This window comes from Dipodomys spectabilis, unplaced genomic scaffold, assembly GCF_019054845.1.
Source record: "Dipodomys spectabilis isolate Male_0828 unplaced genomic scaffold, ASM1905484v1 ptg000145l, whole genome shotgun sequence".
NCBI classification, from domain to species: Eukaryota; Metazoa; Chordata; class Mammalia; order Rodentia; family Heteromyidae; genus Dipodomys; species Dipodomys spectabilis.
In genome coordinates, this window is record NW_024870822.1 from 17378501 (window position 1) to 17391902 (window position 13402).

At 48.2% G+C, this 13402-nt stretch overlaps 2 protein-coding genes across 3 annotated transcripts in view; one reads left to right on the plus strand and one right to left on the minus strand.

Moving 5' to 3' along the window:
* Nucleotides 1-12655, minus strand: part of Otog (otogelin) — a 69700-nt gene extending 57045 nt beyond the window's left edge. Inside the window, exons 1-13 of the mRNA XM_042691734.1 lie at nucleotides 12535-12655; nucleotides 12064-12269; nucleotides 9920-10179; nucleotides 9432-9492; nucleotides 9209-9263; nucleotides 8164-8239; nucleotides 7187-7279; nucleotides 6857-7011; nucleotides 3029-3147; nucleotides 1710-1915; nucleotides 904-1034; nucleotides 552-658; nucleotides 60-169 (exon numbers count right to left, since the gene is read on the minus strand). Coding sequence (XP_042547668.1) covers nucleotides 60-169; nucleotides 552-658; nucleotides 904-1034; nucleotides 1710-1915; nucleotides 3029-3147; nucleotides 6857-7011; nucleotides 7187-7279; nucleotides 8164-8239; nucleotides 9209-9263; nucleotides 9432-9492; nucleotides 9920-10016 — 1210 coding nt within the window. The 5' untranslated portion in view covers nucleotides 10017-10179; nucleotides 12064-12269; nucleotides 12535-12655. The remainder of the gene's footprint in view (nucleotides 1-59; nucleotides 170-551; nucleotides 659-903; nucleotides 1035-1709; nucleotides 1916-3028; nucleotides 3148-6856; nucleotides 7012-7186; nucleotides 7280-8163; nucleotides 8240-9208; nucleotides 9264-9431; nucleotides 9493-9919; nucleotides 10180-12063; nucleotides 12270-12534) is intronic.
* Nucleotides 12656-12754: 99 nt separating this feature from the next.
* Ush1c (USH1 protein network component harmonin) overlaps nucleotides 12755-13402 on the plus strand; it is a 45385-nt gene continuing 44737 nt past the window's right edge. For both annotated transcript variants that reach the window (XM_042691508.1, XM_042691509.1), the window contains exon 1: nucleotides 12755-12886. In XM_042691508.1, the coding sequence (XP_042547442.1) occupies nucleotides 12851-12886 (36 nt within the window). In that variant the 5' untranslated portion in view covers nucleotides 12755-12850. The remainder of the gene's footprint in view (nucleotides 12887-13402) is intronic.

Consider the following 13402-nt stretch of genomic DNA (forward strand, 5'->3'; position numbering starts at 1 on the left):
CCATAGCCCCCACAGAGCTTATCTCATCCCTCCCCTGCCCACTACCAGGTTGCACCTACTGCATTGTCGGAGCTTGGCCCTCCAGCCCTGCAGGGGCCGCCCAGCCTGTGCACATGCCCGAGCATACTCTGTCAGTGCTCGGCACCACGTGGCTTCATCACTTCCTGATCTGTATAAAGAACAAGGTCCAATCTATCATCAGCTCCCCCACATGCTGTCCAGACTGCCAGGGATTCAGACCACCTCAGCTGGGAATGGGAGCTGGGAAGGCATCTAGTTACACCAATCCCCAGACTTGAAGCAGGAAGAATAAATCCAATCCCAGCATGGCTTCTGTCTGGCTATGCAAGCCTGAGGAAGCCAGGCCTCATTCTGGGCCTCAGTTGAATAGGGAAGCTCTGCTCTATTCAAGCAGATAGGAATTTCAGAACTTTGGGAAGCAATTCTGTCAGTGCCTGGGATTCTTAGGCTCAGTGGCCCATGTGCCAAGCCCTTACCCCAATACTGAGAAGGTTTTCCCCAAACCACCCAACTCCTGGCTGACCACTCACTGGCATAGATCACTGGTACAGCTGGCTGTGAAGGGCAGAGGGCTGACATAGGCATGGCAGGCATCGAAGGGTGGCCTCAGCAGTGCCTCACATCGCTCATACACACCCTGAATGGGGCAAAGGCCAGGAACTGGGGTTAGGGGCTGACAGGGGCATGCATAGACCTCTGACCACAACAGCTCCATAGGGAACACCAAACTAGACTGGAAGAAGAGGAAGAAAAGGAGGGAAAGGGAGAGAAAGAAGAGGAGGCTATGGGCACCCTGAATCCAAGAGCTTTTCAAAAATGGGACAGGAATACAACTGCAACAAGGAACTAGGTGGAAAGGGAGAATCCTCTCCAGGGTCAGACCTGCATGGTTCCCAGGCTCTGCTGCAGGCATGGTGGGCGAGGCAGAGAAGAAGTTACAGGCCCTGGAGAGTGGTTGGGAGGCTGTTCCTGCCAGCTGTGCACAAACTCAGTCACATCATCTGTCAGCTTCCCTGTAAGAAAGAACTGAGTGACTGGGGAAGTTTGGAAGAATCTAGACTCCTGAGCTCCCAAAATAAAAAAGCACAGAGGAAGCAAGGCTATGTAACCAAAAGAGGCCTGATGTGTAAGCCTAACCAAGTTCCTATACTTCCTTGAACCTCAGTTTCCCTATGTGTGAAGAAGGGGAAAGAATCTGCTGCTCATAATCCCTGTGTGTCTACTTGAGTGGATGCAGTGTTTAGTAGCCCAGCAGTAGGCAAAGAGTGTTATTTCCTTTCTTGTGACCAGAGCCGCCATGTCCTGACCCTGAGTCTTTCCCTTCTACTTCTTACCATTCCTACATTGGGACATTGAGCTCCACCTGGGCTCTCTGCTCCCCTCTTCCTTCTCTTGCCACTTTGTGGAGTCTATCCTATCTGGCAAAGTGCTCATTAGACCTGTACATAACTCTGGTTGGAATGATCATTATGACTATTTTATGACAGAAGGAATATTTGAGAATATGCCCAAGACCACACATTTTAAAAGAGATTCCACTTGGCACCATTGAGTTTTGCATACATAACTCGTGATCCTGAGTTCTGACTCCAGTGGTCTCCAACTTCTCCCAGCCTGACTGGTTCTCTCACCACCATCACTACCACCTCCCAGAAGAATCTCTCAGAGACACCTTCCTTAAACCTCACCGTAGCTGGTTACCAGGTCATCCTGAGGGTCCGCATTGTTGTTTCCACACAGCCCATGGGTCCAGCCCAGGAACTCTGGGCTCATCTTGATGTAGACAGCCGAGGCACCATCCCAAGCCAGTGTGAAGGCAGACCGATGTCGCACAATGACATAGCCAGCCAGCTGCTGCAGATGCACGCCTCCCATCACATGTGGCAGTTGGACTCTACAGGGTACAGCCAAGAACTCCAGGATTTCCACACTACCGCCATGGTACCATCCCTTCATTAGAAGGACCAGCCATCCTCTCCCCAGTGATCTGAGCATTCCACCTTCCCTCCCTTGATTTTTCTAGAAATCCCAAGTGACTGGAAGCACGCCACTGGAATGGGATTCTTTTACCCTCGGATTTTTCAGAACTGCAATTCCTCTGGCAGGGATAGATCTTAAGAATCCTTAGATATGATATGACAGCTCTTTTCTCCATGACAGGAGAGGGGATATAAGAGGACTTCTAATCTATTTTGCTATTAGGAAGCAAGAACAGAGTGGGGAGAGAAGCCAAGAGAGGGGAAATGGAGTTCAAGAAAAGGCACACTCATGCACCAGCATTCCTGACCACATTCTCTGTCTTGCTGGTACATGGTCTCCTGACCAATATAGAATTTAGCAACTTTTGTCCAGCTGACAATCAGAAAAGAGAAAAAATGTAGTGTCTGAACAGCTAGAAGATCTGAATACCAGCCCTTTCTTTGAATGGAAATCCTTAGGCTTCAGCCTTATTCTGAGCTCTGGGACACTAGGTGCTCAGTTTCCAGATCCAAAGCTCTTCTTGTTATGAAGAGCATCTCTGACAGTAACCTGAAGTGACTATGGACTGCCAGGGAAGGAAGGAAAGACAAGAAAGAGATGCCAGGAACATTTCAGCAGGACGATTATCTGGGCCACTGGGCATGAAGGCAAAGAGGTTTTGCCTCTCAGGTAGTCCCTAGGAGGAAGCCCCTGATAGCCCAGAAAGTTAAATGAAATTCAAATGACCCTGTGTCCATGGAAAAGAGTGAAGAAATTTTATGCAGTGTCTGCCCACAAGAAACTGGATCCTTTGGGAAGATGTCTATCAAATATAAAGAGAAAGAGAGACCTGTAAACCTGGTACTTAGAAACTCACAGGGGGCCTGACTTGGTTCTCTCTGCCAGCCCTACTAAGAGGCTGAGAATGTTTCTTTTCTAGTAGTGACATAGTGACAAATGCTGTTTGTCTTTTAGGCTTGACAAGGCAAACATCCCCCTGTGCAGGATCAGGGAAGAGGGCAGCTGAGGATAGAAGGGTCACAGTTACCTCACACCTCCATGGGTGACTTCCTTGGCCAGACGAATCTCCTGCTCACCAGCAAGGAAGAGGCTGACAGACCTTGAGCAGACGTAGTGGGCAGAGCCACACTGTGGGTCATTATGCACCTGATTGAGGGTTTAAAGAGCAGCTTGCAGCTCCTGTCACAGGAGCTTCTACTTGTTGATGAGCTTCCAATAATACAGAATGTTTGCTGAGTACCTTTCTTCTGCATGATAGGAGGCTGGAGCTATGATGGTCTATATTTTTAGAGAGGTAACTGATGCCCAGTGAGAAGAGATGAAGGTTGCATGCACTTACAACTAGTAAATTGGACAGCCAGGTTTCAAATCAGAATGGTTTGTATTCCAGAGATTTGTGCCACCTCTATGTTTCTGGATTGGTCTATTTATCCTCCCCAGGTTATTTCATTACACTGAAGGCACTCACCATCCCACGCCCCTGCAGATTCTCATACCCATACATACCTCTATACTTTCAAGACACTCTTAGTGAACACACTACAAACACACTCTACTCCTCTCTCCCCCTGGCAGGAAGAGAATTGGCCACCCCTGTACACAACTCATTCCTATGTTGCTTGTCAAAGACCTATATCTATCTCTACTCTATTTCTATCTATCTATTACCCAAATGTAGAGCAGAGTTCTCAAAGCTTAGGGAAAAGTTATGCAAATATCTCCCTGCCATATTTGGAAACCTTCTCAGGAACCAGTCTAATCTACCAGATTACTGTTAGGTGGTTAAGCAGGCAGAAGTCACTTGAACTGAAAATGAGTAGCACAAAATTCCAGCTAGCCAGGAGTGTCTAGGCCAGTCTAGGCAAAAAGATATTGGATCCCATTTCAAAAATGAATTGGGTGTGGTGATGTATATTAGGAGAGTAAGTAGGAGGATCCTGGTCCAAAGCCAGATCCAGGCAAAAACTCAAGCTCCTATGTGAAAAATAAAGCTAAAAAAGAAGGTTTAAAGTGATAAAATGCCTTGTCTAGCAAGCATGAAGCCCTGTTTCAACCTCATTACTACCAAAAAATGAAATCAAAATATGAGAGATTAGCTGGGCCCTGATAGCTCATGCCCATAATCCTGGCTTCTCATGAGGCTGAGATCTGAGGATTGTAGTTTGAAGTTAACCTGGGCGGGAAAATCCATGAAACTCTTAGCACCAATAAGCTACCCCAAAACAGCCAAAATGGAGCTGTGGCTCAGTGGTAGAGTGGTAGCCTTAAGCAATACCAACACACACACACACACACACACACACACACACACACACAAATAGGACCAGTAGAGGAAGCCATCTATGGTCAAATTAAATGTTTTTCAACATTTTTAACTATGATTCAGAATACAAAATAAATATAAATAAAACAAAGGTGTTTATATTATATATACATATTCATGCATATTATCTTTTCTTCTGTGTTGTTTAATGCTGGCATGCCTCGAGTTGATTTCATAACTCCCTAGGTGGCATTAGTCTTAAAAATTGTAACACAGCCATAAAATGTTACAGTCATGTAAACTGATGTGAGATAGCTCAAGACAAAAAGGGAGAATGGTTAAGGGCTCCAGCCCAACCAGGGTGGGTAGCAGGCATAAACCTACCACAAGACCTATCAGGAAGAAGAATGACATTGAATAATAGGACTCTCTATAACCCCAGCTCCTTGCACTCAGTACTGACCAGTGTGCCCTTTAGCACAAATATTTCCCTAAGTAGGTGCCCTCCACCTACTACAGAAACCTACCTGAGGAACCTACTTGGAAGTGAATTGGCCTGTGCCTGACTCCCCATGCAAGACATAAGTAGGCATGTAACTCAGATCTATGGGACAGCCACTCTCACAAGAGGTATTCATATATTTGATAAGCTTCTTTTTCTGAGCACTAATCTAGCTACAAGGGATATCAAACTAAGATATGGCCCTGGCCCAGAATGGTTACAGTTGGTAGAGGAGACTAAGAAAAATATCTGCAATGGGGAAATGTGGTGTATATATAAACAGTGGAATTCTATGCTTCCATCAGATAGAATGATACCACCTCTTTTGTTAGGAAATGGAAAGACTTGGAAAAAAATCATATTAAGTGAAATAAGTCAGACCCAAAGAAATATAGGTCCCATGGTTTCCCTCATTTTCGATAATCAATATATGTCTAGGATAATTTTATCAGATGAGCAGTAAAGCTCAAAAGCTATGTACATATGACTACATAAGATGTTGCTAAGTGAAACGAACTCCAAGATAAGGACACAAGCGGTTTTTCTGTGTTGTTGTTTTTAATGTACTATGTGATTTTTAACAGTCTTTCCAAAATTTATTGAGAGACCATTCTGTCTCAAATATGATTGTGGACCTTGGTGATAAACAAAAACCAAGTTAAATACTTGCAGTAACAGAGTTTGCATGGTATGTGGCCATAATCACAATACTGTTATTATATCAGACACTACTCTAAGCTCTTTACCTGTCTGCACTTTCTCCATTTCCAGATGAGAAGACTGAGGCATATAAAGGTTAGGAAATTTCCCCAAATTCCACATGAATAGTAAAGGGGCAATGTCAGGATACCTATTCATCTTGGCTTAATTTTTTTGTTTCTTTTGTATGTTCTTCCCACTATGGTATATCCTCTGTTGTCCCTGTACTTGATTATGGTACTCTGCATCTTGTATATACATTTATCTAATTTGGGGAAGGAAAGGGAAATAACAAAATCCTGAAACAAAGACACAGGATGACCCATTGCAACAAGGATACCCACAAGACACTCTATTGAAAATGAACTTTACAACTTTGGGGGGGAGGGGAGTAAAGGAGGTGAGGGAGGGAAGGGATAGTGGGAGAACCACAAAGGAGAGGGTAGCAATGCTCAACAAGAAATGTACTCATTGCCTTACTCATGTAACTGTAACCCCTCTGTACAGCATCTTTACAATAAAATAAAATTAAAAAGAAAACAAAACAAAGCCACAAAGGAGAGAAGCGGGGGAGAGGGAGTCCTGTAATGGTGGAGCTGTTTACCCAAAGAGGACTTCCTCAGCCAGCTTGGGTAGTCAGGAGACCTAGGAAGGCTCCTTGGAAGAGGTAGCTCTAAAATGAGCCTCATCTCCTGAGGCACCGTGTTCTTTTCTTAGGAATCTAGCATTCCTTTCCCTAAAGCATTCTCAAGATTGCTTCTCTTCACTTGGCTCACTTCCAATTCTTTTCTCTGATCTCAACTTAAATGTCACTCCCATCCTTTCTCAATAAACAAGATCAGGTTTCCCTAACATGCACTTTTATCATTTGGTATCTCTCCCTTAGAGCACCCAGGAATACTTAGGAACTGATTCATTTCAGTTGCTGTCTGCTTTCTCCATTAAGCCACATCTAGGTTATCCTCAAAGCCTCTCACCACAAACCTTGTGCCCAGAAAAAGTGTATAGAATGCACTAAAATATCTGACAGATGCCTGTCTGAGTGAATGGGTAGCCAGACACAACCAGAAGTGGATGTGTGAACAAAAACGGTAGAGTCTATGACTCCTCTGAGGAAGCGTTGAGGGAGTTGGGGACAGAAAGGTAAAAGCTTCTCTAGGACAAGCAGAGCCCAAGCCAGCCCAGGCCAGCCTCCAGGGTCTAGTGGAGACTTTGGAGACAATCAGGGACCAGGCCACCCAATGTCTAGAGTGTGAACAGACTGTGAACAGGCACAGCCCAGGCCACCCAAGCTCTAACATCTAGCAGAGACTGTGGACAAGCAGAGCCTAGGCCACCCAGCCTCCAGGATCTAGTGGAGACTGTGGCAGGCAGGTCAGGGAAGACCTCACCTGGACAGAGAAGCTCTGGCCCTCGGCTTCGTGGTGCCCCACCAGCGTGTAGCTGCCCTTTCCAGAGAGGTAGTAGTAGAGGCCGTCAAAGGTCTCCACGTGGTGCTGCCCCCATGCGCGGCAGATGCTGTCCCGCTCCAGCCCGGCGTTGTACACTGAGGTGGGGGAAAGAGAGACTATCTGCACAGCAGTGGTGGGTACCAGGCCAAGGCCAGCTCTGGCAGGACCCCTATGCCCTGTTATCCTCCAGGCCCAGCACCCAAACTTCAGGCCCATGGCTTTCCCTGAACCCCTTGGTCCTTCCCCAATGTGGATGTAGCCCAGACCCACCCATTTGGCAGCGTGGGCCAGTAGCATTGAAGCGTCTGCAGTCACAGAAGGCCGGGTACACACATTCACCCCCATTGAAGCAGGAGAACAAGTCTGTAAGGGAGACATAGAAGCATTTCCGTGAAGAGGAGAGCAGCAAAATCCACATACAAACCTCACGACAGGCACAGGTGCCAGCCCTCCCAGGATGTGTGGGAGTCAAGGCCCCCATACCAGGCAGTACCAGATTCCTCAGCAACTAGCCTGAATGGGACTGTGGGATGGGGGTGGTTCATGGTACTGCCCTCTCCCTGGCAGGCAGGCAGACGGCGGGAGGGGGGGGGGGGGTGTCTCAGAATCTCTGTCTTCAATATACCGCAAGATACCCTAAAGTCACTCCATCTGGGCCCTCAGTTCTCTAAGCTGCGTTCTGAGACCATAGGGCAGGTGGAGTGAGCAAGGGGAAGGCCCTGAAATCCTCAGGCACTCTGGCTCCATGGGTCAAAGGAGAGGTGAAAATGGGATTAGGGACAGATAGGGGTGAGGACTCATGCAGAGCACAGAAATGAGAACAGCTACCATGGACAAAGAAGAGACAAAATGTGGTAAGGGAAGAAGTCGCAGACACTGGACAGGTAAGGGGAGGGACCACAGGAAAGCGGCAATGCCACAGGAAGGAAGAAGAGGCCACAGAAGCAGGGTGTGTGTGTGTGAGGAGGGGACAATCACTAAACAAAACACAGTCTCAGTCAAGTCAGACGGGACCGGGGGAGCCCCTGGGCCATGGGCACACAAACAGAATCAGGGAGAACACTCTCCTCCAGCAGGAAGGAGAAAGCGAGTGAAACTGGACACCAGGTTAGGGGAAGGGAAAAAGACAAAAACAGGAAAGAAGTCACAGCAGGCCCAAGGGACACCTCTGCCTGTCTTCAGAGGCTTCTCTGTGGGCTAGAATATCCCATGCATAGCCAGCAAGTCAAAGGGAGGGTGTCACTTACAAGATGGTGCACATTTTGCCCGATGGAGCCGCCTTTCCCAGGAAGACATGACCACAGAGTCCAGGCCTTCAGTCTCCTTTTAGAGACAGGAGTGGGGAGGAAAGCAATTAGGGCTGGCCTTAGGCTGGGCCCCTGTTTGGCCTTCTTAGAGGTCACAGCAGAGGGCAGGTTCCCAGCCCCACAGTGTAACTCCTGAATCCTTGCCCCCTTTCCTGGCCACCAGGATTTTCAGACCTGTCCTAGGCCCAGGGAAGCCCAGGATCTAGCGGGAAAACTCCAAAGTGGCATCTACAACTTGAACACATTCCCCACCAAGTCAGGACTCTCCCTGAGACCATGCATCTGAGGAGGAGAAAAGCAAGGTGGAGCTAAGAAATCTTTGTTCCAGACAGAACTCACGGCCCTCTGTCTCACCAGACAGATACCTTTTAAAAGGACCATGCTGACCATCAGGGGTATTCAGTCACCACATTCTAGAAGACTTGGACACCTGTATTCTTAGGACTCCAGCCTGAGCAATTTAATGTCACCTAGAACTGGGACTCTGGCACAATAGGCTTCTCCGCTCAGAGCCTCAGCCTCCTCATCAGCACTACACGTAAGGTACCATGCTACATGTGGTAAGAAGAGTCTCTGCCCTCCATGAAGAGTATGTTCTTGTTCACATGGCCAATAAGCTACAAGTGGCGACACTGTGATGTTTGTCTCCATGCCTGTCTCCCTCAGGGGCATCCCTATGAGCACAGGCTGAACCCCCGGCCTCCAACAAAGGATTCGAAACATTGGAAGCATTCAGAAACATTGGTCCCTGCAGCCCAGCCCCAACTTTGCCCTGGTGAGCAGAAGTTTCTTTACCTCACCTTCAGCATAACCCCCATCCCGATCCTTCTGACCTCCTGGGTGAATCACTATGCTTTGCCAGTTTTCCCTGTTCTTAACCTACCTTGGGCCTTGATTCCTAGGTTCCCCCAGACAATTTTTATATAGTCTTGTGTGTCCACCCACCTCACCCCTAACGAAGTCACCTTCCTCTGACCTCTCTTACCTGGCTTCTCATCACTGTTGTGGCATCCTCTAGGGCCAGGGTTGCCTCCTGGTAGCTGTGACTAGACGAGAAACAAGCCTGGTAAGGGGTGGTGGGGGCTGGGAATTGCCAAGCCTCCCTTCATCCCCAGGCCCCGTCCCCCACCCTCCCTACAAGCTAAGTCTCTGGGGTGACTTGTGCCTGGAATCAAGATGGTGGGGGTTGCCAGTATATACTTACTCACCTGGTTTCTGGTGCTGGCTGGGGCTCCAGCTCTGCACTGGCCCACAGTGTGGGTGCTGCAGCTAGATGGGGGCGGGTTGGGGGGAAGGAGATTAGTCTCCACCCTCTATGAGTTCCCCCGACCACCCTCACCTGCCAGGAAGCCTCTCCCACATCATGCCACCATCTCCCATTTCCTCTCCCCTCAGTCTTCTCATGCTCTTGTTCCAGCTCCCCCGAGGCCCTTCTGGAACAAGGGTCTCCCTCTCCAGGCCACCCTCCACTTTTCGGGGGAGGGTGGTCCCAGGTCTCTCTGTTTCTCTATCTTGGGTTTTCCCACCCACCTAGCTTTAGGACCCATTCCCCTCCTGGTGCCAGGCTTGATCTTGCCTTTGGTCTCTCCTCTACTGAAGAAGCTCTGTCCTTCCTCAGAGCATCTCTCTTTTCTGCCTCTCTGCAACCTGTTCCCCCATGCAAACTTCCAGCCTCCCCAGTCCACACCCCTCTCACCCTGACGCTGGACCCGCCAGGACTTCACAGCCTGCTCCTCTTGGGGCAGCCAGATGCAAATGAGTACCACGTAGAGCACAGACGACAGGGGTCCCATAGGGGCGTGTAGAGACCCGGGAGCCTGAGCGCAGAGACTGGCCCCGAAGTGTCTCTCTCTGCCAAGGCTGGGTCACATCTCCACTTTGCAGACAGAAGTAGCTGCAGCTCCCCAGGGCCCTCCTCCAAGGCACTTGGCTCCTCCCCAGGCTAGAGTAACAGGACTGCCCATCTCATTAGCATAAATTAGGTTCCTGGTAAAGGCCCAGCCTCTGCTGTACTACACCTGGGCTTTCCCAGGGAAGCCTAGTTCAGTTCATTCAGCTTAAGTTCTCTAGGAATACCATCCAAACCCTGACCTGCAAGCCCCTTCCACCAGAGACCAAGTGGCTGGTCCTACCAGGGCTGGTAGAAGACTTTTACAGAGAGCCACACTGAAGCCTAGAACAGTCTCAGGCCTGCAGAATCCTAGTCTGTGCATCCACTTGGGCTCCCCAATCCCCATTCTGTCTCCTAGCTTTGAGCACTTCTGGGAATACTGGTTCCTTAACCTTCTGAGTGCTGGTCTTGGCTCAACAAGTGTTGACACACATTCATTGTCCCCACCAAGGCCAGATTTGGACAAAACTAACTTGATGTTTTCAAGTTATTGTCCATATATATATATATATATATATATATATATATACATATATATATATATATATATATACAGTGAAATGTTGGACCTGGGAGTAACATTTGAGGAATATAAACTAACTGGATGCCAGGCATTGAAGTTACTTATAATGCAGGAAAAAGAGGGAAAGGAGAAGAAGTTTGATCCAGTAATCTCCTGGGCATTCATTTATTTTATCTATTAGCAAATTTGTTGAGTATGTGTCTTGTGCCCTGTACTGTTATAAACATACAAAGGAAAAATTGTCCTCATATGGGATATCTATATCCACAGGCACAGAAGGTAAAGTGAAAAGGAGAGAGCGAAGGATGTGGTTTACAGAACACTGGTTCAGAAATGGACTAAGGAAATGTGAGGTGAGAACCAGGACTCAGTACTGTCCTCAAAGCCAAGTGGAGACACAGTGAAATCAAAAGAGGATATTCTTAGGAGAGGATGACAAAGGCTCAATAGCTATGTGCATATCAAAATATAAAATGATGTTAATCAAAATGAACCCCAAGAAATGGAAACAAGGGTTTTTTTGTTATTTTGCTTTTTTGTTTGTTTTCTCTTTGCCACTGTTTTTTTTTTTTTCTATACCTTTTGTCTTGTAAGTTTATCTGTTTGGGGGAGAATAAGGGGAAGCACAGAAATTGTGGGACAAAGGATGAACAAATGCAGCAGTGAGATTCGCTAGACACTGTGTTGAAAATGAACTGTACATGGGTGAGGGGGTTCAGAAGGAAAAAAAAAACTGAGAAAAAATTAGGGAAGAGGCAACACTGTTCAAAAAGAAATGTACTCATTACCTGACTTGCATAACTATAACCCCTTTTTACATCACCTTTATAATAAAAAAAAATGGAGAACATTTTAAGAAGGAGGAAGTCAGTGGGGCTGTTGTCATGGTGAAGAGGGCCATGGACTGCATTCTTCTGGGTAAGGACATTCCCACTCTGCCTGGATTCTATCAAATATATGAAATAGCCACATGACACACTTAAGTAATGTAGAGAATCAGGGGGCTTAAATGGGAAGAGAAATATGCCCTTTGTGGTTATTTCTCACATCGTTCTCTTTAAGTCTTTATCCATGCCCTCACTTGTGAATTAACTAGTTAGTTGACATGGATAATCTTTTAAGGCTCTTCTTCTTGAGGGACTTAAAACTTAAATGAGGTGATAATTTAGCTGCAGGAAAATAGCCTGCTTGCAAAACTTCAGCTACTGAGAGAGGGAGCCAGAGAGGGGGACCTTGACCAATCTCTGAAGGTGTAACTGTAAGTGGCTACCTGATTTAAGCCACTTCTATCTCCTTGCTCTTGCTCCTAATAGGGTAGGTGCAAACAGGTCTAGAGGCTTACCCTGGTTAAATTCAAGCCCAAATTAAACTCTTCCTCCCACCCCCTTCTCACATGTTTATCAGCCCTCCCATGGCCTCCTCTTACCTTCAGTGTGATCCAGGCTTGGTTCATGGTCATGCGAATTCATCACAGGATGGATGAAGTAAACACACGCTGGCTGAATTGAATCAAATGAACCAGAGGGTCTGGGTAAAGGTCACTTTAAATCAGGATGTCACTTGCCATCACTTCTACGCCTCAGTGAATTGAGCTTTGTTTTGCTTTGCTTTGCTTGTTTGTTTTGCTGGGCCCTGTCAGGAAAAGAAGGTGAGGGTAGGGAGTCAGTGGAGAGAGCACTCTATGGCTCTACCCCCTGGCCACAATAAGCCCAGCCCCCCCCCCTTCCCCAGGAGTTCACAGATCAAGGAATAGTACCTTCCTAATAGGGAAAGTGCTTGAAAAAAGCCACTGTGAAAGGTCCCCTAAACGTGACAAGGAGTACAGTCTCAGGAAGGCAGCTGGACCTCTTCTTGTATGTCAGAGAAAATGGACTAGATTACTCCACCCCTTACCCACCTAAATGAAGAGATGGGAGTTTACTCTGGGCTCCACAAAGTACCAAAACATCTTGATTCTTCTTCCTCAGTCGCCTAACCACCGACCGCCCCAGGGGCGCTTTCTTCCATGCCTGGGGACAGGTGTCTTCCAGCCACTCAGCCCAGCCTCCTCCCGCCCCAGCCGCGCCCCTGCAGCTACCAGGCCCCGCCCCTAGTCCCGGAAGGAGGCCGGGCCAGGGTCACGGTCACGGCTGGCGCCTGCTCTGCAGCAGCCCGGGCACCCTAAGAAGAAACAGGACGAAACAGGCCTCGACACTGCTTCATCAGCCTCGGCCATGGACCGCAAAGTGGCCCGAGAGTTCCGGCACAAGGTCAGAAGCGCGAGGGAGGGGTGTCCCAAGCTCTGAGGGACTCTGGAGTCAAAGGCAGGGCAGGGCCGGAGGTGGGGCTGGACATCCTCTGCGCTGTCCTACCTTTTCCAGGCTGGGATCAGGGCTGAAGGCGAGCCAAGCCCCAGGAGGAGGGTCCAGGGTTGCTTGGTTGCCAGGGGAGATCTCTAGCAAAATGAAGGTGAGGGCATTGGAAGTCCAGGTGTAAGGGCTGCCAAACTGACCCCTCTCCAAAATATATCTTTCCTCTCTCACCAGGGGTGATAACTTCCAGCTTTGGTCAGAGACTAGTACTTCCTAGAGGTGCCCAAAAATGGACAAATCCACTCCCCCTTAAGACCCCAGCCCAGAACTGTGGGAGCCAGTGGAGAGCCTGGGCCCTGAGTGGCAAGAGTTGAAGAAGAGAAACTGAGCGGCTCTCTGCCCTGTGATGTGGAAAGATGATAGGATAGGAGCATCTGAAGAGCCCCCTAAATGCCGAGGGGCATGCCTAGGGTC